Below are 23734 nucleotides of genomic sequence, written 5' to 3'. Positions count from 1 at the left end.
CCAGGTCAGTCTGTGCTCCGCTCCTTGCGTAGCATTTTCAGATTTCCATGGGGATCAGTTCTGTAAGCTTAAAGTAATAATTTGTTCAGAGATCTCTCCATAATACACACCCAGCTAGAAACAGATGAGAAAACCCCACCAGTGAATGATTAGTGTTTGTGTCTGTGGGCATTTATCATGGCTGCCTTACTGAACAGCACATATTTATGTAATGCTTTGTAATTTATGTAATGTAATGTAATGTAAAGGCGATAATGGTCCTTGGTTTATGACCCTGTGTGCACTGTTTTGCCCAGATGGTGTTTGATTGCCCCGATGGTGTTTGATTGCCCCAGTAGAACTTCCATTGGCAGTGCCTACTTTCTTTTCATAGCTCATTGCATTGGCATAATGATAAATTTAGTCAAAGCCACTGTTTTTTTAATATACCACATCAGGCTGCAGTAGTGTATCTATCTAATTTAGAGAGAGATGGCATATGCTGGAGGCAGGGAAGTGTTTGGAAGACATTCCTTTTAATAATAGATCCTTTGTCTAAAAGGGACAGTTCACCAAAAATGAAAATTATGTCATCACTCAGTCTCATGTTGTTCCAAAACCATATGAGTCTATTTCCTCCATGAAAGAAAAAAGGAGATGTTATGCAGAATGTAAGAATGCAGAATTAGTTTTGAACTATTCTTTGAAAAACAGTTTGAGGGTATAGTCTTAAAAGGATGTGACAGTCCCTGAAAATGTTTGAAAATCAGCTAGCTGGTTCTTGGTTGATGCAATGCACTTATAGCTGTTTTTAAAAATATAGAACATTAAAAATTAATTAATAAAAAAATTAAAAAAGAAATTACAGAAATATAGTTTATTGAAAATGAACAGAGAGTGAATGACACAAAGAGATTTTGAAACAGAAAGAGAAAGAGGAACTATCTGATGTTTGTGCAAGTGCATTAACCATGCCGTAAAGCAGTGCATCTCAGGACTTCCCATATAACTGCCATCTGTTGCCACATAATTCTGTCAGGATCGCTGGAGCTCATGAGGAGAAAAGGTGGCAAAGATGAGGAGAATGATAATGATTCCCCCAGTCATTGTGCTTTCACTGGGGACATAAAGCATGGCATACTTACATCTGCATCCATGTATGCCAGCAGAAATACAGGATCAGTATGCCTGATTATATGGATGACCATATAGGTGATTCTGATGAAACCTGTGAAAAAATTTCCTGGTCCTATTTAACCTCAAATCAATACAAAAATATATATATTTTCTATTATATTTTGCATAAAGAAAATGGACCCTACAACCATTAAGATTTGTTTGCATTATGGCATTATTTTCAGGACACAAGCACATTTTACCCCAATTCACATTACCGTAATGCCTCCGGGCGTTTACTATTGCTATTGTTTTCAATTATGATTCTCATTACCATAACAGAGTATATTTCAGTAAAAAACGATGCTGTTGTACAATGATTTTGAAAAGGAAAATCAGCAAATATGAAAGGCAGTACTACTATGATATATAAATACAATTTACCATTTTTAAAAACCAGTGTTATTATTTGGTCTGATTATTTTAATTTCTAATGAATTAGGATTGTTTACAGTCTGGGGGAAGTTAAATTGAGTAACTCTGTCCGTATCTGTCTGCAATCTGAGATTACATTGATGATCATGGTTGCATTAAAGCACGGATCAAATTTAGGGCTAAGTGAAAGGGAATATTTTAATCAAGCCTATAAAGTATAGACCAAGTACTTTTAAAGGAATAGTTCACCCAAAAATGAAACATTCTCTCATCCTTTACTCACCCTCATGCCTTCCTAGATGTTTATGACTTTCTTTGTGTTTTTTGACAAACAAATCTCAGCACTGTGAGTCCATTCAGTACAAGTAAATGGTGACCAATTCTTTGGACCATTCACTTGCACTGTAAAATCTTTGTTTGTATTCTGCAGAAGAAAATCATACTCTTCATTGATGGCATGAGGGTGAGTAAATGATGAGATAATTTTTTTTTATTTTGGGGAGAACTATTCTTTTAAGAAAAGAGAGTGATCCTGTTTGGTAATTTTTCTCTCTTTTTGTACCTCCAGGTTTGACACCACCTACCACACCTCCTCACAAAGCCAGTCAAGAGAACCCTTTCAAACTATCACTTAAAAACAAGCTGTCTTCATGCTCTTCCTCACCCTTGTCAAACAAAAGGCCTAGGCTGAGCAACGGCCAACAGCCAACCAGCAGCTCTATTCGGAAGGGCCCAGAGCAGACTGAGCTCTATGCGCAGCTGAGCAAGGCATCCTCCACAATGCCCCTAGGGGGCTCGGAGGAGCGTCGGGGCAAGCGGCCCATGCCCCGTGTCTTTGGCGATCATGACTATTGCCAGTCTACAAGCACAAAACGAGACAGCACTAATACCACGGCTACAGCGGTTTCTGGGCCAATGGATGCCCAGCATGTAGAATGTAAAGACTCAAAAATGCTAACCTCCTCTATTATTACATCATCTTTGTGTTCCGCCTCCCCTTCGTCTTCCTCTCTGGCCAGGCAGCTTCAGGACCTTTCACCCCCAGCTCAGGAGACTTGTCTGGATATGGATGCTCTCAGACAGGACCACGACTCCACTTCGGGCCCCAAAATTTCAGTAGATTGCACTTCTTCTGGCAGGAAATTACTTAGAGACCAGGAGATCCGGGAAGAGCTCAACAAGCACTTTGGAAACCCTCAGCAAGCCTTCATTAGTGTGGAAGAGGGAAAGCAGAAAGGCACCCAGCTGCTAGAGGACAGTGACACTGGGGATGAATACTCTGGCCTTCTCGGACACTTCATTCACCAAGGTCTGCCATACTTCGAGGATCTGGAGGTAGGCCGGGAGCGCCTACTCCGCTTGGGGGAAGGTTTTCCACTTGAACTGCTCCTCGAAGGGTCGCCCTGTAGCTCCCCTTCCAGCAGTTCCTTGTCATGGAACTCTGTCTCACCTCCGTCCACTAAGTTGTCCCCACGCTGGCCACGCACCCGCTCCCGTTCTTCATCTCACCACAGATGCAGATCCCTCTCCAGGTCTCCATACTCCCACTCTGAGTCTCCCGACTGCCGTTCTCCCACTAGGTAACTGTGGAGTCTACCTTCTGTTTTTGAATCACATTTACCTAGCAATCTCTTTTGACACAAATGTACATGTCTCAGCAGGGGGGGCGGGATTAAAGGAAGTAAACATCTTTCTGTGGCTGTCATTGTGCAAATCTAAGTCTCGCAGCATGGCCACTAGAGTTGTTGCAGCTGATTTTGCACAACCAGAGAAAGATTACATACAGTAGACTATAAGCCTTGCCTTTGAGAGACATACGATAAAATTAACTTAAAAACGTTTTAAAGGATATACTCAATGAGTGTCTGTAGGATAGATAGTTAATCTCCACACTTGTAGCAATCTTGCTGTTACACCAAATGAGCCTTTCAAAACCTGAGTTCACACATTCTCTCCCCATTATAGAAATGTATTGAATTTTTATAAATTGCAGAAGCCTTTCAGCCTTTTATACACAAACAATGGTGATGAAAAGTAATTTATTGGGCAAACAAGCTTGTGTCACTTGAGGAGCTCGAGAGACTTATGGAATAGTCTCATATGATTTCCTCAATGGACCTTCGTCCCATTAGCTTGAATTTTAGATTAATTTATCTCCAGTACTCTTTGATGGCACACTGTTGTTTTTAGTAGCAGCTGTTGTTTTGCTCTACAGCATTGCCCACTCCTTCCCTGTGAGATGAAAGAAAGGCCCAATGAGTGAAGCCCTGGACACTTTAAAGTGGGTTACATCCAATGTTTACAGTGCCTACTTTGATTTTTTTATTTTATTTTTGGTAAAAAAAAGAAAAAGAAAGATAAAGAGACAGTGCTTTGTAAGCAGATTCCGATTTTATACTACTCTTAATACCTAGCTACTTAGTGCTATTTTATGTGTCCATGGCATGGCAGCATTCATTTGATGTATTTTATACATTAAAAGGTGATATTAACTCCATGTTACCTTGTTTCTAAAAGATTCTGGAAATTGATGAATCAGTTGACCTTTCTTGAACTTTTGTGATAGAATACACTTTAAAATACAGTTTTCTTTGCTATACTGAACAATAGGAAATTAGAATGTGTACATCAGAATTTTGTCCCATTAATGTTATCGAGGCTTATAAAATTTCACCTACTGATGTTCAAGTCAACGTTCCATGCAACTCAATTGCTGTATGTGTGCATGTGTCTGCTGTTTATATAAGTTATACTGTATATATATATATATATATATATATATATATATATATATATATATATATATATATATATACACATCATTTCTTTGCCATGATCCTTTGGAGTAAAGAAGGCATACATTGTAAGACTTTAAAGGTATACTTTGAGTTGGATTTACTAAGAATTGTGTTTTCATTCTGCTTATCACACAGGTCTCCTGACAATATGGACAATAGCACTTTTATTCCCAGAATTTATAGAAGCCCTCAATCCCAGTCTCATTCCATTTTTGGTCGGAGGCCCAGGTAAGTGTCTACACTTGTGAAATATACTTGTGTTTATCACTCTTCAATATACTCTATATACAATGTATTATCTGACACCTAATATTATGCTAGAGAATATAAATGTGGATATTATAGACCTGTTTATAAGGTGAAAGATAATCTACTGTGTCTGCAATAATTTCAAAGTCTGTCCTTATGCAAAGGAAGCAAGTAGCTTGCTGACTCTGTCTAATTGATGATGAGTTATGATGATACATCATTTTAAGGCTTGAAGTTTTCAAACTTTTACAATAAAGCTTTCGTTGGCAAGAGCAGCTTGCATTAGGGACCCCACTACCTCTCTGATATACCTTCACCCTGATGGTGCTTTAGTCTGCTCTTATTGTGCTTGTACACCATGATGTTGCCAATGTTGCAAATGGTTGAAGAAAAACTTGCAATTTTTGTACGCAAAGTTCAAACTAAGCAAAAAGTAGTGGCATGTGAAGTTGTGCTGACAGACACAGCTGCCAAATTTCTGCCATATTCCCTTAAGAGTCCTGCCATTGGGAGCTGTAACCTTTTGCGATGTAATGAGACATCTTATTAATGTGTTTGTTTGTCTTCCACGCTAAGAAGAATGGAAAGCGCTCTGCTCAGAGCTAGCTGATTCCCAAGGCCACTTGAGCAAAACAACAATAAATCTATTTACTCAGAGCAAATGTTTATTTGCAAAAAGGTTGCTCTTTCATAGTTCCGGAGATTTAATGGAGTTTTCAGTTATGTTTCATTTAAATATCAACGTTGTCTTGGGTGTTTCTCCTAAAATTTCTTAGGAGTAAGGGTTACGGTTAGGTTAGGTTAAGGTTGGGGTCTTTTTGGCTTTTAAATATGCAAGATGTTTTCGATGTTAAAATACTTTCAGATATACCACCTTAATATACATTCCTACATCAATATATTCTTAAGTTGATTAAATATGTAAGCAACATTTTTAAAATTGTTGTTTGAGAATACTTTAAGGCAGCCAATGGCAATGATGATTTGTTTTGTCTGATCAATGTCTGATCAGGAGAGTGTTTGGGACAACTGTTTGAAAACATTGTTGCAATTCCGTTTGCTAACAATTGTGGTGCAGAAATTACACCTTCACCTTTAATGAGAAATGTTGAGTTTACATAACATCTAAATTTGAATGGCAGACTATGGTATTTTGGCTGATCTAAGCACAGTTTGTTACATTGTTTAGATCTATTTTGTTAATCAAGGTACATGTTATATTAGGTTACTAACTAGTAATAAATAGGTTATTTTTTCCAAGAGAAAAAAAACATCTGAATTTGCTTTCATTTAATCTCATTGCTGTTTTGAAGAAGTAATTAAGATGCTGATTTCCTCCAGTGGTTATATGTTCAAATAAGGCATATGGCATGTTTTCCCAGAATGTTTTCTCCCCCTTTTCAAATGTAGGTATGATAGCTATGAGGATTATCAGCATGATTGCCTGAAGCGGGAAGAGTATCGACGCAACTATGAAAAGCGAGAGTGCGAGAGGACTGAGCAGAGGGAGAGACAACGGCAAACAGCAATAGTGAGTAAACACACCATTTAATTTTATTCAATTATTATGTTTGGAGGTGTTTTCCTGTTCTGTGTCTGTCCTACTGGCACGAATCATACATTAGCATAGATGTTATTCATCTCTCAGGCTTTCTCTCCCTCCCATCATAGTGTATGCCTGCAGAAAGCTCGAAGCACAAAGCTATCCCATCATGCTCTCACTTTCTTCTCTCAAAAAGTGATCTAATGCAAAGCTAGAATTCTGAATCATTCAGGCTACACACATTTCCTCTTTATCTCCTAGTTGTGTATTTTTAACATCTCCGCATTTCAGAACACTGCCGGATTGTATTAATCACAACATGGCTAAATGCTACCAACCAGACAACCAAGGTAAAAAGTTTAAAGGGACAGTTCAACCAAAAATTATCCCAAATGACCTCAAAAATTATTTACTCAACCACATTTTGTGCCAAACCAGTTGACTTTCTTTCGTGGAATGCAAAAGGAGATGTTTGGCAGATTTAGCCTCAAGTCACTAATCACTTTCATTGTATGGAAAAAAGATAAAATGGAAGTGAATGGTTACTGAGGCTTACAGGTGAAACTCGAAAAATTAGAATATCGTGCAAAAGTTCATTAATTTCAGTAACTCAACTTAAAAGGTGAAACTAATATATTATATAGACTCATTACAAGCAAAGTAAGATATTTCAAGCCTTTATTTGATATAATTTTGATGATTATGGCTTACAGCTTATGAAAACCCCAAATTCAGAATCTCAGAAAATTAGAATATTGTGAAAAGGTTCAGTATTGTAGGCTCAAAGTGTCACACACTAATCAGCTAAACACCTGCAAAGGGTTCCTGAGCTTTTAAATGGTCTCTCAGTCTGGTTCAGTTGAATTCACAATCATGGGGAAGACTGCTGACCTGACAGTTGTGCAGAAAACCATCATTGACACCCTCCACAAGGAGGGAAAGCCTCAAAAGGTAATTGCAAAAGAAGTTGGATGTTCTCAAAGTGCTCAAAGTGCTGCATCAAAGCACATTAATAGAAAGTTAAGTGGAAGGGAAAAGTGTGGAAGAAAAAGGTGCACAAGCAGCAGGGATGACCGTAGCCTGGAGAGGATTGTCAGGAAAAGGCCATTCAAATGTGTGGGGGAGCTTCACAAGGAGTGGACTGAGGCTGGAGTTACTGCATCAAGAGCCACCACACACAGACGGGTCCTGGACATGGGCTTCAAATGTCAAACGTCTTACCTGGGCTAAAGAAAAAAGAACTGGTCTGTTGCTCAGTGGTCCAAAGTCCTCTTTTCTGATGAGAGCAAATTTTGCATCTCATTTGGAAACCAAGGTCCCAGAGTCTGGAGGAAGAATGGAGAGGCACACAATCCAAGATGCTTGAAGTCCAGTGTGAAGTTTCCACAGTCTGTGTTGGTTTGGGGAGCCATGTCATCGGCTGGTGTTGGTCCACTGTGCTTTATTAAGTCCAGAGTCAACGCAGCCGTCTACCGGGACATTTTAGAGCACTTCATGCTTCCTTCAGCAGACAAGCTTTATGGAGATGCTGACTTCATTTTCCAGCAGGACTTGGCACATGCCCACACTGCCAAAAGTACCAAAACCTGGTTCAATGACCATGGTATTACTGTGCTTGATTGGCCAGCAAACTCGCCTGACCTGAACCCCATAGAGAATCTATGGGGCATTGCCAAGAGAAAGATGAGAGACATAAGACCAAACAATGCAGAAGAGCTGAAGGCCGCTATTAAGCATCTTCGTCTTCCATAACACCTCAGCAGTGCCACAGGCTGATAGCATCCATGCCACGCCGCATTGAGGCAGTAATTAATGCAAAAGGGGCCCAAACCAAGTACTGAGTACATATGCATGATTATACTTTTCAGAGGGCCGACATTTCTGTATTTAAAATCCTTTTTTTTATTGATTTCATGTAATATTCTAATTTTCTGAGATTCTGAATTTGGGGTTTTCATAAGCTGTAAGCCATAATCATCAAAATTATATCAAATAAAGGCTTGAAATATCTTACTTTGCTTGTAATGAGTCTATATAATATATTAGTTTCACCTTTTAAGTTGAATTACTGAAATTAATGAACTTTTGCACGATATTCTAATTTTTCGAGTTTCACCTGTACATTTTGCCTAACATCTCCATTTATTCAACAGAAGATTTAAAATGAAAGCGTTTTGGAACAACATAAAGGTGTGTAAATGATGACAGAATTTGTATCCCTTTAAAATACCTCAAATCAAACTATGTTAACATGTCATTCCAAAACTAGCATTTTAATTCGAACAGTTACATATTTGAAATGCAGTTCTGTTAGATGAAATATCGGTTTTGTTCTCTCTCGCTGTGCCTGACCAGACTGTGAAATGAGACGGGTTTCCAACTCAGTCCACTGATAAATGCACATGTCGAATGATGCACGCATGACTCAGCCCTGGCGCATGTCTATTCTTTGTGTGCCACGGCAGCGAGACAATTACTAGCAGCAGTGGCTGAGCTGTCAGAAGAGGTTTTGGGTGGGGGGCAAAGGATGTGAAGGCTTCATATGAAGCGCAAGTTTCAGGGTGTCATCTTTAAAACCTCACCACATTTATCAGCTGTCAGCAACAAAACCAGCAATTCAGCAAACACTTTTGTCTCCTATTGTATGTGATAGAAGCGTAAGGGTAGCAGAAGAGATAAGGCAAAAAAGAAACCCATCCCAGGTGTTTCCGGTTAATTTGTAGTTTTTATTTTTTATTTCTATATTTTTGTTGTCACTGTTCTTGATGTGACACGGTGACCTCATGTTCAGAAGTGAGTTATGACTCTATTGTGGGGTAATAGATATGTCTCATAATTTTATGTATGACTTACAAGAGACATATGGATATAGTTAAGGATCACAAGTATTTTATGTCAGACAAAATGACAGGTACATGAAAATATATATATATATATATATATATATATATATTTTTTCATGTACCTGTCATTTTGTCTGACATAAAATACTTGTACATTTATATATAAAGGATGCCAAGTAAAAAGGCCTGAGTCTTGTGCTTTGTCTCTATATTAGCAAAAATTATTAAATTACTCCTTTTTATATTTTCTGCCTGGTGGGGTCTTTAAGTTTTCCCAGTCTATGTGGTGACCTTGTCTTTTTTGGTTCATAGAACAATGGACTAGTATAGTTTTATGTATGTGACTTGGTTTGTACCTCACAGCGGTTACTGTGGCTAAATAAAAGTCTTATATACAGGTGCTGGTCATATAATTAGAATATCATCAAAAAGTTGATTTATTTCAGTAATTCCTTTCAAAAAGTGAAACTTGGATAATGTATACATTCATTCCAAACAGACTGATATATTTCAAGTGTTCATTCCTTTTAATTGATGATTATAACTGACAACTAATGAAAAACCCCAAAATCAGTATCTCAGAAAATTAGAATATTGTGAAAAGGTTCAATATTGAAGACACCGGGTGCCACACTCTAATCAGCTAATTAACTCAAAACACCTGCAAAGACCTTTAAATGGTCTCTCAGTCTAGTTCTGTAGGCTACACAATCATGGGGAAGACTGCTGACTTGACAGCTGTCCAAATGATCGACCATTGACACCTTGCACAAGGAGGGCAAGACACAAAAGGTCATTGCTAAAGAGGCTGGCTGTTCACAGAGCTCTGTGTCCAAGCCCATTAATAGAGAGCCGAAGGGAAGGAAAAGATGTGGTAGAAAAAAAGTGTACAAGCAATAGGGATAACCGCACCCTGGAGAGGATTGTGAAACAAAACCCATTCAAAAATGTGGGGGAGATTCACAAAGAGTGGACTGCAGCTGGAGTCAGTGCTTCAAGAACCACCATGCACAGACATATGCAAGACATGGGTTTCAGCTGTTGCGTTCCTTGTGTCAAGCCACTCTTGAACAAGACACAGTGTCAGAACACAAAAAGGACTGGACTGCTACTGAGTGGTCCAAAGTTATGTTCTCTGATGAAAGTATATTTAGCATTTCCTTTGGAAATCAAGGTCTCAGAGTCTGGAGGAAGAGAGGAGAGGCACAGAATCCACGTTGCTTGAAGTCCAGTGTAAAGTTTCCACAGTCAGTGATGGTTTGGGGTGCCATGTCATCTGCTGGTGTTGGTCCACTGTGTTTTCTGAGGGCCAAGGTCAACACAGCCATCTACCAGGAAGTTTTAGAGCACTTCATGCTTCCTGCTGCTGACCAACTTTATGTTGATGCAGATTTCATTTTCCAACAGGATTTGGTTTAAGGACCATGGTATCCCTGTTCTTAATTGGCCAGCAAACTCGCCTGACCTTAACCCTATAGAAAATCTATGGGGTATTGTGAAGAGGAAGATGCGATATGCCAGACCCAACAATGCAGAAGAGCTGAAGGCCACTATCAGAGCAACCTGGGCTCTCATAACACCCGAGCAGTGCCACAGACTGATCGACTCCATGCCACGCCGCATTGCTGCAGTAATTCAGGCAAAAGGAGCCCCAACTAAGTGTTGAGTGCTGTACATGCTCATACTTTTCATGTTCATACTTTTCAGTTGGCCAACATTTCTAAAAATCCTTTTTTTGTATTGGTCTTAAGTAATATTCAAATTTTCGGAGATACTGAATTTGGGATTTTCATTAGTTGTCAGTTTTAATCATCACAATTAAATGAAATAAACATTTGAAATATATCAGTCTGTGTGTAATGAATGAATATAATATCCAAGTTTCACTTTTTGAATGGAATTACTGAAATCAACTTTTTGATGATATTCTAATTATATGACCAGCACCTGTAACTATGATATTAAGAATCAGAAACTGTTCTTTCCAGTCAATCGTTTTGAAACCCCAATTCAGCCATTAATTTGTGTCATCGTACAAAAATGTTCACGGAAGTCTTTGAAGCATTTATCATATATTAAAATGTTTTCTCCCCTTTTCTCCCCAATTTGGCGTGCCAAATTCCCAATGCGCTCTAGGTCCTCGTGGTGGCATAGTGTCTCACCTCCCGAGTGGTGGAGGATGAATCTCAGTTGCTTCCGTGTGTGAGACAGTCAATCCATACATCTTATCATGTGGCTTGTTGAATGCTTTACCATGTAGACCTAGCGCGTATGGAGGCTCACTCTATTCTCTGCACCATCCACGCACAAATGTTGTTTGCTGTCCTTTTCTGCACATCGCGGTGCCGTTTTGTGGTCTGTTCTGCATAATCTGTCAGCTCATTTTCACTAATCACGGCCCATTTGGCCTATTTCGTGGCAGACCCACCAGCCCGCTCGGTTCTCCCGATGGCCAGTCCGCCCCTGATCGGCCCCAAAGTGCCTAAACCCACCGGGAAAATGCCCAGTATGCCAGATTACCAGTTGAGCCCTGTGTGACTTCATGAACGGAAAGATTTAAAAATTAGATGTTTCAGCAGGGTGGCAACTATAAATGCTCTTTTTAGACTGGGGAGGAGGTTTTGAGTTCTGAAATTTATGGTATGTTTTTATAGTACAGTTACCTCTTTTATGACTAATTCTCAAGGAAAATGTTATTCTCAATTCCACGACCCCTTTAAGATGTTTAAAAAAGCATTTGTCTTAAGATGGCTATTTATATCTTCAGCTTTAGTGTGTCAATAGGAAATATATATTTTAGACTCTTAAAATATTTTTTTAAACCTTTTCAGATCAAATATATAAATATTGAGATGAGAATACATACATTTGAATATTATATATTAAAGATATCAAGTTATTATTTTAAATTTTTTTAGCTATATCACCCAGCCCTTTTCTGTGTACTGTAGAGGACTATAATAAAGGACTGATAAAAGTCTTCAAACTGCAAGTCTAAGAGATTGAGCCAGATGCACACAGTGTACCTTCTTAACCTAAAACACGTTTTCAGCATCTATAAAGCTTTAAACAAAACCAGTATATAGTAGTTTATAAAAATCCACTATAAAAATAATCAGACACTAAAGCTGTTCCATTATTATTTTAAAGGGGAAATAACTGTATAATATGATGGCCTTATCTTGTTTTCATAATCCCGTGGATGGTCTATAGCTGTAATAAGCTGGAACATTCAGTATGGGAGAGGCGCTAAAGCCGTTCCACCGCCTGACCCACACATCAGTTAAGAGAGAGAAAGGCTATGCTCAGAAAAGCATACTAACATACTACTCTTACAATTGCTCCAGTATATAGTATGAATACTATTTCAAATGATGTAAAATTTCTATATATGTAAAGTATCTGGATGACCTACTACATTTGTCAATATGTGCAGTATACAGACCTTGTGGGATACTGTATCCCACAGAATATTGACTTGACTTTCAATTTCCAGTTTGATGAACAAAATGGAAGTAATATCAGCTGTGTTTAACTTGATTTTTTCTTGACTCATTCTTTGATCAGATTACCAGAAGTTAAAGGCAAATTTCACCCCCAAAAAAACATTCTGTCATCATTTACTCTTCATGTTGTTCCAAAACTGTATGACTTTCGTCTGTGGAACTTTAAAGGAGGTGTCAGGCAGAATGACAGCCTTAATCACCATTCTTTTATTTGTAATCTTTTTTTTTTTTTCTTTAATTATTATACAGGTGAAACTCGAAAAATTAGAATATCGTGCAAAAGTTCATTAATTTCAGTAATTCAACTTAAAAGGTGAAACTAATATATTATATAGACTCATTACAAGCAAAGTAAGATATTTCAAGCCTTTATTTGATATAATTTTGATGATTATGGCTTACAGCTTATGAAAACCCCAAATTCAGAATCTCAGAAAATTAGAATATTGTGAAAAGGTTCAGTATTGTAGGCTCAAAGTGTCACACTCTAATCAGCTAAACACCTGCAAAGGGTTCCTGAGCCTTTAAATGGTCTCTCAGTCTGGTTCAGTTGAATTCACAATCATGGGGAAGACTGCTGACCTGACAGTTGTGCAGAAAACCATCATTGACACCCTCCACAAGGAGGGAAAGCCTCAAAAGGTAATTGCAAAAGAAGTTGGATGTTCTCAAAGTGTTGTATCAAAGCACATTAATAGAAAGTTAAGTGGAAGGGAAAAGTGTGGAAGAAAAAGGTGCACAAGCAGCAGGGATGACCGTAGCCTGGAGAGGATTGTCAGGAAAAGGCCATTCAAATGTGTGGGGAGCTTCAAAAGGAGTGGACTGAGGCTGGAGTTACTGCATCAAGAGCCACCACACACAGGCGGGTCCTGGACATGGGCTTCAAATGTCAAATGTCTTACCTGGGCTAAAGAAAAAAAGAACTGGTCTGTTGCTCAGTGGTCCAAAGTCCTCTTTTCTGATGAGAGCAAATTTTGCATCTCATTTGGAAACCAAGGTCCCACAGTCTGGAGGAAGAATGGAGAGGCACACAATCCAAGATGCTTGAAGTCCAGTGTGAAGTTTCCACAGTCTGTGTTGGTTTGGGGAGCCATGTCATCGGCTGGTGTTGGTCCACTGTGCTTTATTAAGTCCAGAGTCAACGCAGCTGTCTACCGGGACATTTTAGAGCACTTCATGCTTCCTTCAGCAGACAAGCTTTATGGAGATGCTGACTTCATTTTCCAGCAGGACTTGGCACCTGCCCACACTGCCAAAAGTACCAAAACCTGGTTCAATGACCATGGTATTACTGTGCTTGATTGGCCAGCAAACTCGCCTGACCTGAACCCCATAGAGAATCTATGGGGCATTGCTAAGAGAAAGATGAGAGACATAAGACCAAACAATGCAGAAGAGCTGAAGGCTGCTATTGAAGCATCTTGGTCTTCCATAACACCTCAGCAGTGCCACAGGCTGATAGCATCCATGCCACGCCGCATTGAGGCAGTAATTAATGCAAAAGGGGCCCAAACCAAGTACTGAGTACATATGCATGATTATACTTTTCAGAGGGCCGACATTTCTGTATTTAAAATCCTTTTTTTATTGATTTCATGTATTATTCTAATTTTCTGAGATTCTGAATTTGGGGTTTTCATAAGCTGTAAGCCATAATCATAAAAATTATATCAAATAAAGGCTTGAAATATCTTACTTTGCTTGTAATGAGTCTATATAATATATTAGTTTCACCTTTTAAGTTGAATTACTGAAATTAATGAACTTTTGCACGATATTCAAATTTTTCGAGTTTCACCTGTATATTTATTTTTTTCATTGAAATTGAATGGTGACTGATGTTGTTGTTCTGCCTGATATCTCCTTTTATGTTCCAAAAAAGAAAGTAAGTCATAAATATGTGGTGACCGAATTTACATTTTTGGGTGAACTATCCCTTAAATACATATTTACACATAATTGGATTAAAACGTGGGGAAAGAAACATGGAATAATGCCGACTTTTTCATTTACTATTTTAAACTGTGTCAGTATTCCATTCCGAATGTAGCCAGAGAGAGTGTCACTGTATTTGCTCACACACACACACACACACACACACACGCAAGCACACACGCACACATTAAACAGAGTGAAAAAGACAAAAGCGAGTCCTCCAGCCATTTTCTCCAGACTGTTCTTGGCTTTCACACAATATTGGATGTTAATTACAGTCATGGGGTGAGGTTGAGAGAAGTCGAGGAGAGAGGAAAGAGGAAATAAAAGAAGGCAGAACCTCTATATTAGACTAATCTCTCCTCTCTCGTTCCCTTTATGATCAGGAGGAGAGGCGAGTGGTGTATGTGGGACGTCTTTATGCCGACATCACACGCACCGAGCTCAAGCGCCGCTTTGAAGTCTTTGGTGAGATTGAGGAGAGTACAGTCAACTTGAGACATGACGGGTAAGACCGTGGGCTTTTGTCAGTCTGTGTTTGTTTCAGGATTGTATGTGTAAGATGGTCTACTTAATTTTGTACTTTAGCCTAGTGGAAAGTAATTAGGAAAGCAGGCTTAGCTTAAGCTAGTTTGCTGAACTTATCAGATCTTCAGCTGGTCTAGCTGGTTTCCCAGCCTTGCCAAGTTAGCGCTCAGCTAGATTAGCTGGTTGGCCAGCTAGTCTCCCAGCCTGACCAGCCGACAAGTGCCCAAAACTCTTCTGAAACCAGCAAACAGACCCACCTTACCAGGCTGAGAGACCAGCTATATCAGTTTCTTTCAGCAAGGTTGGCTTTCGCCTCAGCACAGGACAGGTGTGTTTGATAACAAATAGAATTACGCTGTAACATTGTCAGCAGAAAAATGAGAAGTCACCTATTTATTGATTCCAATTTTGCATTTATATGGTATGAATGGGGAACGAAAGAGGTGGACCTAGTTCCTGTTCCCTCTGCCGCCTGACACTTAATTTTCTATTTCTCAACCCAGGGACAATTTTGGCTTCATCACTTACCGCTACACTTGTGATGCGCTCGCTGCCCTTGAGAATGGACACACCTTGCGCAAGTCGAATGAGCCTCACTTTGAGCTATGCCTTGGTGGACAAAAGCAGTTCAGTAACTCGAACTACACAGACTTAGGTAAGTGAAACAGCTTGGCTGCATCCATACACAAGTGACTACAGTTACAACACGACACAATAGCCTTCTTAATACAGAAAGAATATATCAAAGAAGACATCATGCAAGACATTTGTTATGTTTCAAAATTGCAAAAGATGTACAATGCGTGCATTTTTGTCTCTATAGTAGACATTTTGTGCAGAATATCCTGCTCTACCCATGTATACTGCATGTTTTATATATTGGCCACCTGAATGTTTGGAAAATGGTGAGATGTGAAACATTAAGGAAGTGTAGGAGAGCAAGGTCAAGTCCCATCAGCTTCCTCTTCCCAAGTGGGCTTCCATCTGCCTTCTGTTGGGCTGTTGAATAGCAGCAAGACCTCACCATGACACTGAGGAGTGAGCCGACTACATAAAGAGCAAGAGACTGTGGGAGAAACATCAGAAATTAAAAGGAAGATCTCTGTCAGGGAGTGACTGATTCATAAACAGCATCATCTTCATCTCCCCCAGTCTAATCTATATTCTACTTCACGCATTCCACTAACCTTCTCTGGAATTCTGTTGTACACTTTTCTCTTGTCTTTTCCAGTGTCGTCTTGTTTCTGAGCTTTGTTCCAAAACCTAGTTAGCTCCCTCACTGCCTACTGCCTAGATAGGCAGCGGCCTCCTAAGGTAGCATCCTAACCATCATGGAACCTCATAAGTGACTGATGTAGTGACGCTCTACATAGGCACTATATAGCGCTTAGCACAGAAGGCTCGACTAGAGATGTGACACTTTAAATACTGTTTAACTTATAAGCATAAAAATACATAGCACATACAAATTGTTGCCTACCTTTTTGAAACGGCCATTAGGAGTGCCTATGATACCTTAAAATGCAGATCTCTCTCTCTCTCTCTCTCTCTCTCTCTCTCTCTCTCTCTCTCTCTCTCTCTATATATGAAAGAGAGAGAGAGAGAGAGCGCGAAAGCAAATGGATGGGGTTTACCAAATTCGGGTTCGCTGTCCTTTTCTGCATATCGCACCACCATTTTGTTGTCCATTCTGCATAACGTGGCGGCTCATTGTTGCTTATCGTTGCCCATTCGGCACGTTTCGCAGCCGAACCACCGGCCCGCTCGTTTGTCCCGAAGGACATTCCACCCCTGATCGGCCCAAAAGTGCATTGGCCCACCAGGAAAATGCCCAGTATGCCAGATTACCAGTCCAGCCCTGGGTCACTGGTATACTTATAACGTTGACTATAGAGGCTCTAGAAATGGAAGTCCTGCCTTTTAGTTAAAGAGCCAATATTTTTTGATAGAGATAGCATTTTCTTTTTTTTTATATGTTATTTGCTCGTAATCTTGACCAACCATGTTTCAGATTCCAGTCTTTCCCTATTCAAGTAGTAGCTGTACTTGTATCTATAGAAATAGCATCCTGTAGGCTGCCTGGAGGTATTACGAACATAAATGCCAAGTTACCTGACGTGTCTTAAAGAGACTGATAATAATACCAACTACACTTACAGCAGTTATTTGAATTTCTTTAAATGTAATTCCATTTTAATTTTACGGTTTGATACCTCAACTAAAATTCAGGATTTGAATTGGAATTTAAAAGGCATCCTCAATTAAATTCAGAATGGTGCACAACCCTCATTATAATAGGAGGGATGGTGATGTGCACTTCAGTATTTAGTCGATGCTCCACTCCACATTTATTTTCCACAAAATATGAGGTCAGGGAAGTGCAATGCTCGGGACAATGGAACGATCCGTCTCAGTGCCATTGATGGTGCTGCAGGTCAATGGAAGGGAACAAGAGCACTTTCCTTCGAATAATGAGGACATTACTGTGTATTTTGAAGGCTCAGGGTAAGGCCAGAGGTATTCAGATTGTGGACATAATATGTCCTCCAAAGGTGAGCATTTGTTAAGGGCCATATAGCAGAGCCATTGTATTTGGGAATCTACCCCCACTCCAGGACAGATGGATGGGGTGACATTCATTTTGCTGGGCCTTTCACCAGAGTGAGGGTTTTATGGTGAGTGTAGGCTGTATTGAAGCAGACAGTTTTAGATAAAGAGGAAATAAAGGGACAGAGGCAAGTGACTAGAATAATGCCACACCATGGCAGCCTCAAAACCTTCACCTCAATCTTCTGCCTTTCTCTTCTGTTTTGCCTCTTGTTTTCCGAGACACTGTCCATTAGTTCTAAGTAGAGTGTAGGTGCATTTTTCATCTTTCAAGGTGTGCGTCATGACACAATCCTCCCCTTAGCCATAGTATTAGATCACAACTGGCATCTCCTGCCTGCCATGGTCATTCCCATTTCTCATGCTCTCTGACTGTGCTGCTGTGCATGTGAGGGCACCATTTGTGAAGCTGTCTGCCAGCAGAGATAAGCCATGTTTGATAGCCTGGCCACAAATCAAACTGTATGTCTAATGGCAGTCCGGTTTTCATATTGGACTCCTGACTTGGTTTAATTATCCAAATAGTCAATTTAAGCCAGTTGAAAAGCATATTAAATGAGGGATTGGTAAAGTAGCAGCAAAATCTGAGGCATAGAAGGATGATTTGTTGTGTTTGAGACAACTTACTCCAGACCCTAGTGTCACGTTGCCAGACTACGGCAAATGTCTGGGATCTACAGCAGCTTCAGTTGGCCAAGAACCACCCATTTACACAGGAAAAGCCATCTAACTGACATTCACAGTCGGTTTTATCTTTACGGTGTGTTTAGGGGCGGGGTAATCAGAGATGTACTGACCATCGTGGGCAAATAAATTATTTATATAATGCCGTGCAAATCTTTGTGAGGGATTGCACAGAAACACACAGGGAAAACGTGTAGAGAGTCTAAGTAGTGCACTGGAAACCTCATTACAGCAAATTTTCCAAAGCAAAGTAAACTAATCAAAAAATGCAGCTCTGCTCATGGATATCCACTTTACTTTCTGCTACGTTCCTCAACTGAAACTCTGAATATCTTTAAAATATTGTATGTGACTAACCTGGCAAACTTGAGCAAATTCTGTGATTATTTCATCCTCAAAAATGCTCATTGTATCAATGTGGCACCTTGTGAACACAACTCAGCTTCCAGGCATACTGATAAAAAGTCCTGTTTGCTTCTACTTGTGGAAGTTCCATCCCAACCGGCCAATCAGATTTGTGCAGAGTGGTTTGAGAAAGTGTTTTCCAGTTTTGTGTGCTATGTGCATCAGACATAGAGCATGAACTATTGTGTGCCGTCTGAGGCTGAAACTGTCCAGAACATCCTGCATTTTGGATATTGTTTTAGTATATAATGTCAAGTATGGCATTTCAAAGCTGATTCAAATGCATGTGATATGGATAGTTCACCCAAAAATTCTGTCATCATTAACCCACCCTAACTGTACTGTTTGTCCAAACCAGTTTGACATCCTTTTATCTGCGGCACCAAAAAAGGAAATGCATACAATAAATGTGAACGGTGGTTTGGAGCAGGTTTTGGAAAACATGACATTAGAATGACTGATGACAGAATTTTCATTTTTGTTTGCTGATATGCACTTCCTAAATCCCAATTTAACCCTTGGCTGTCATGGTATTTTGGTATTAGCAAGAGATCCCAAACTGTAAAGCAGTTGTTAAAAAATTAGTAACACTGAGATTAAATTATAAGTTTTGAAAATGACATATTAAAATTGGAGGCCAATGTCTCTGATTAACATAGATGTTCAAATCTGAAAATGTCTCCTACCTCTTGCAGATTCCCATTCTGATGACTTTGATCCAGCCTCAACTAAAAGCAAGTATGACTCCATGGATTTTGACAGCTTGCTGCGAGAGGCCCAGTACAGCCTGAGAAGGTAATGAGCACCACTGCACCGGCTGGCTACAAAGAGAGGAATTTTCAATACCTCACTGTTGTTTCTGTTCTTTGAATACAAGACTACCAGAAGTTTTACACTTTATGAAAATGGAAAGAATATATGTATATGAAAAAAAAGTTATACATATATAAAGGGATATACAGTAAATATGTATACCTGCAAGCAAAGTTTACATGAACCTAGCTGCTGCAAAGCTGAGAAGAGACATTACCTTTGGGAATAGCCAGTGAAGTAGTGCAGTGGACACTACTTTTGTGGACTACACTGATCTGAGTGTGTGTGCGTGTGTGTGCGTGTGTGTGTGTGTGTGTGTGTGTGTGTGTGTGTGTGTGTGTGTGTGTGTGTGTGTGTGTGTGTGTGTGTGCTGTACTGCTATGTGAGGCTCTGAAAGAGACATTTCTTCATCAGAGTTTCTCCACACACCACATCACCCTCAGCGCTTTTGAGAGGGGGAAAAATGTGCAGCTTGTTCAATCTGTTTTTATTGTTTGGAGTTTATTTTTCTGGGTTTTTTTAATCTGGTGTTTGGATGTGGTGTTAATTTATCGATATGGGTTTGGGAAAATATCTTGGATGTTCAAGGTAGCGTTCTCTACATTTATTGAGGGAAAAAAATGTAGTTGCCTATTTACAAATATAACTAAAATTATTAGTTTTATTTCATGTGCACATCAGCATTCTTTGTTTGTTACAGCTATGCACTGTAAAATGCAGCCTTTTTTAATATGAAATTTTCTTAATTGAGAATGTTGATCATTACAATGATGTATAACCAACATGGCGTTTAGATGACATGATTTGATTGTAAAAACATGTATGGAGATTTATCGCTCTTTTTAGGGGAATGAAACAGATTTTTGTCTCTATTTTGCTTTTGTTATTTTCTTTTGTTTTTTAAGATTTATTTTATTTAAAAAACTCCATGTGCATTTTCATCCAATATAAATGATGAAGTTAATGACTCAGTGTTTTGCTTATACATGCAGTGTAAGATAGATTGTCATGGGTTTATGTTCACAATTGTAAAAAAAAAAAAAAGAAAAAAGATATTTTTCTATCCTTTATGTATGAGGGAATCAATAGCTTATATTTAATTTATCTGTGCACTCAAATCATTGTTATTGTTCCTGTTTGATAATACACTTTCATAAAGAGATAACTAACACAAAATAACTCATACATACGTATTTATGTATTTATCTCAGTATTCTAATCAAAATATTTATGGCTGCCATCTCACGTGATGCGCCTTATACATTTTTGCTATTTATATAATTTGTAATTCAACAATCACTGGAAATTGTATAAATTAAATGTTCTAAGAAAATATTGTTTTTCTATACCTTCAGAGATAGAAATAAAACATTGTATGATCACTATTTTAGGCTTATTATGAACTTTGCTGCTCCAAACTCAAGTGATTTATTTGTCCACTTGTTTTCCAGCTCTAAAACACTTCCATCCCCCTTTTTCATCTCTTTTTTATTACATGAAGCAATAAAATAATTTTGCAGGTATTTTGTTGTACCACAGTCTTTGCTCCACACTTCTGATTATGTGAATGCCAAACTGAAGTTTACATTTATTTTCCTGAATTTTTCAAAAAGAAAAATATGTATTTGATGTAAATGGTAAATAATATATATGATCATACTAATCTTGTCATTCATTACTCACAATAATTCAAAATAATGAAGCGTTAGAATGGAATATGAAAATGTGAATAAAAAAAATATATTTTTCAAAGCTGTATGTTAGCTTATGTTGTTGTATGGTTTTAGACATGACAAATTACCCAGACTCTGTTAAAAAATGGGGAATCAGAACATGGAAAGAGAAATCATCTTCCCCTCTGTGTGCCAGCTATGAATGTATGTGTGTGTCTGAGTGTGTGTGTGTGTGTGTGTAAGGTCTGCATTAAAGAAATGCAATATAAACAATGAGTTGTAGGGTTAAAACTCCAAAAACTGCATATCAACAAAGGTTTGCTAAAAGTAAGACCATTTGCTTCTACAAAGACAGCTCCCTATGGCTTTGTTCACACTGCAGGAAAAATCAGATTTTCCTCAAATCTGAGTGACTGTTCAGACTACAGTCACTTTTTCTATCACGTCCACATTAGTTGTCATGGTAACACAGAAAATTGTGTATATTCACCATGTATGAAATTTTAACAATGGATGTTTTACCATTGATTATGCTTTTCTTGAGGGCAGTATACAAATATGAACATTCTTCACAGACAACGGTTTAAAAATGGGAAAGGTGGCATATGCAATGTTTGTTGCTGCTAGTGTTGTTGCTGCCCGTTTTAGCGGGGAAGTCCTGTATTTTGGCCGAAATTACAACGTCTCATACGCGACTCCTTTTTATCTTGAGGCCCTTTATTTTAGTAGAGTGAAACATCCCGTATTGAAGGCTTTGTGTCCTGTATTAAATCATAAAACGGTTGGACAGTGAGATAAGGACCCACGTCCTATGATAAAAAGCTCAAGTGCCCCGTATTCACGTGACATTAAATACTTTATCACGTTGTGGTTTCTCATAACCGGTATGGATTACTGCACCTTAGTGCATATCTTTGGGTAAATTAAGCCAATTTAGGTGTTATTATAAGAGGTTTGCAGTGCTTTCATGCCCTGTAACATATAAATGACATATGGGTGTGTTTCATTCAGAAGTGATCTCTATGCCCTGTTTACCTTCCACTGTGAGTGTTTTGTATGGCTGAAATGTGTAAAAAAAAAAAAAAAAAGAACACAGGCTAAGCTCACATTAGAAGTAATTTTTATTGAAAATTCTGTTTGTAACGATCCTACTGCATGGCCATCATTATTGTATTAAATTCAAAGTGCCCTGTAAAGGCATTAATTATGTAGTTCGGAGTGCAATATTTTTTCTCGTAGCAAAGCCTATAATGACTGTCACACACAACAAATTATGAAGAAAAAAAATCTATCTGACCATTCACACATTAATACACGATAAAAATACGATTTTAATCCGAGGCTTGTAAAAATCGGATTTAATGCGTTTTTGTCATGTTCAGGCTACAAAAACCTAAACGGATTTGAGTGACTGCATCAAAATAATTGGATTTTTCTCTACCTGTGTGAACATATGATTTCTAGTTAATCAAAACCACAAAATAAAGTCTGTTTCCAAAGCAAGAGCTACCTTTGTCTTAGTTTAGCATACCTTTGTCTTATCTTTAGCATAGTTTGAAGATACCTATTTATAATTAAAAAAGCCGAAACTCAACAGTACCTAGTCACTGATACTTAAGGTAACCTTGCAGTTCTTGTCAAGTAATATCAGTTTTTGTTGTTGTGCTAAAATGTTTTTGATTTAACGAATTTACCTTTAAAGACCCTGATGTGTTTTAGTTTATATTAAACTAAAAAAGTCAGAGCAATTTTCAAAAGCAGTTATGGTATATGAGACTGTCTAATTTAAGCAATACAAAGGGTTTCAGAAACCTTTTCTACTTTTTTCTCTCTGCTCAGAGCTTGGGTATGAAGTCATGTCTCATTTGATATAGTATGTGGCTTCAGTCATTGCAACATATATGATGCAAATCTGCTTTGTAAATTGCTGGAGTAGCAAAATGTTACAACACCTGACTGGGTGTATCTTTTGGAGTGGCAGACTTTTTACCACAGTGAAAATTACTGAAGTATTTGCCACTGCTTTTGGACATATTATTGTTATTATAATTGTTTTATTTTCATTTTTTTTCTTCATTTATTTCATGAAGAACAGGATATATTAAGGCTGTGTGTGGTTTTGTGTGTGAATTTGATAGAATGTGTGTGTATTTTGGGTGAAGGGGACTGTGTTCGGCAGTTATCTTCTAGTTGTCTCCTATATCTGTTGCCTTCTGCTGAGACCTAAACAATGCCTTTGTAGTTGTACATTATTGTACAATATTTGTTGTGATTTTTTTTTATGTGTAGTTTTCATCATCCTCACCATGCCAATAAAGGGAAATGTATCTAATTTCTATCTTTCCTCCTTTTTGTGAATTGTGCACATTTACACCTGAAAACAATTAAAAGTACTGAAGTAACTCTTAAGATTTGTGTAGTCCATATTGACTAAACCGATTGTTCTTAACTGGTGTGGCGTGACCCAAAAAATGGGTTGTAGATCTGTTCTCATAGGGTTACAGCAGGGAAAATATAATGTTGAGGGCAAATAATATATTACAACTAACTATATAATTGTGCATAGTTAAGATGGCAAAATAAATTGTCTTATCAACTCTCAAAAGGAAGGAATAAATGC

General features: G+C 38.4%; 1 protein-coding gene across 3 annotated transcripts in view; it reads left to right on the top strand.

Moving 5' to 3' along the window:
• LOC127658436 (peroxisome proliferator-activated receptor gamma coactivator 1-alpha-like) overlaps nucleotides 1-23505 on the top strand; it is a 64612-nt gene extending 41107 nt beyond the window's left edge. For 2 of the 3 annotated variants that reach the window (XM_052147750.1, XM_052147740.1), the window contains exons 8-13: nucleotides 2099-3110; nucleotides 4464-4556; nucleotides 5988-6108; nucleotides 14791-14912; nucleotides 15436-15587; nucleotides 19324-23504. In XM_052147750.1, the coding sequence (XP_052003710.1) occupies nucleotides 2099-3110; nucleotides 4464-4556; nucleotides 5988-6108; nucleotides 14791-14912; nucleotides 15436-15587; nucleotides 19324-19427 (1604 nt within the window). In that variant the 3' untranslated portion in view covers nucleotides 19428-23504. Of the gene's footprint in view, nucleotides 1-2098; nucleotides 3111-4463; nucleotides 4557-5987; nucleotides 6109-14790; nucleotides 14913-15435; nucleotides 15588-19323 lie in introns of all 3 variants that reach the window. The other variant, XM_052147731.1, reaches the window with a different exon arrangement.
• Nucleotides 23506-23734: the final 229 nt, after the last annotated feature.

The sequence above is a fragment of the Xyrauchen texanus genome, chromosome 2 (genome assembly GCF_025860055.1).
Source record: "Xyrauchen texanus isolate HMW12.3.18 chromosome 2, RBS_HiC_50CHRs, whole genome shotgun sequence".
Classification (NCBI taxonomy): Eukaryota; Metazoa; Chordata; class Actinopteri; order Cypriniformes; family Catostomidae; genus Xyrauchen; species Xyrauchen texanus.
This window is presented reverse-complemented; position numbering and strand designations above follow the sequence as displayed.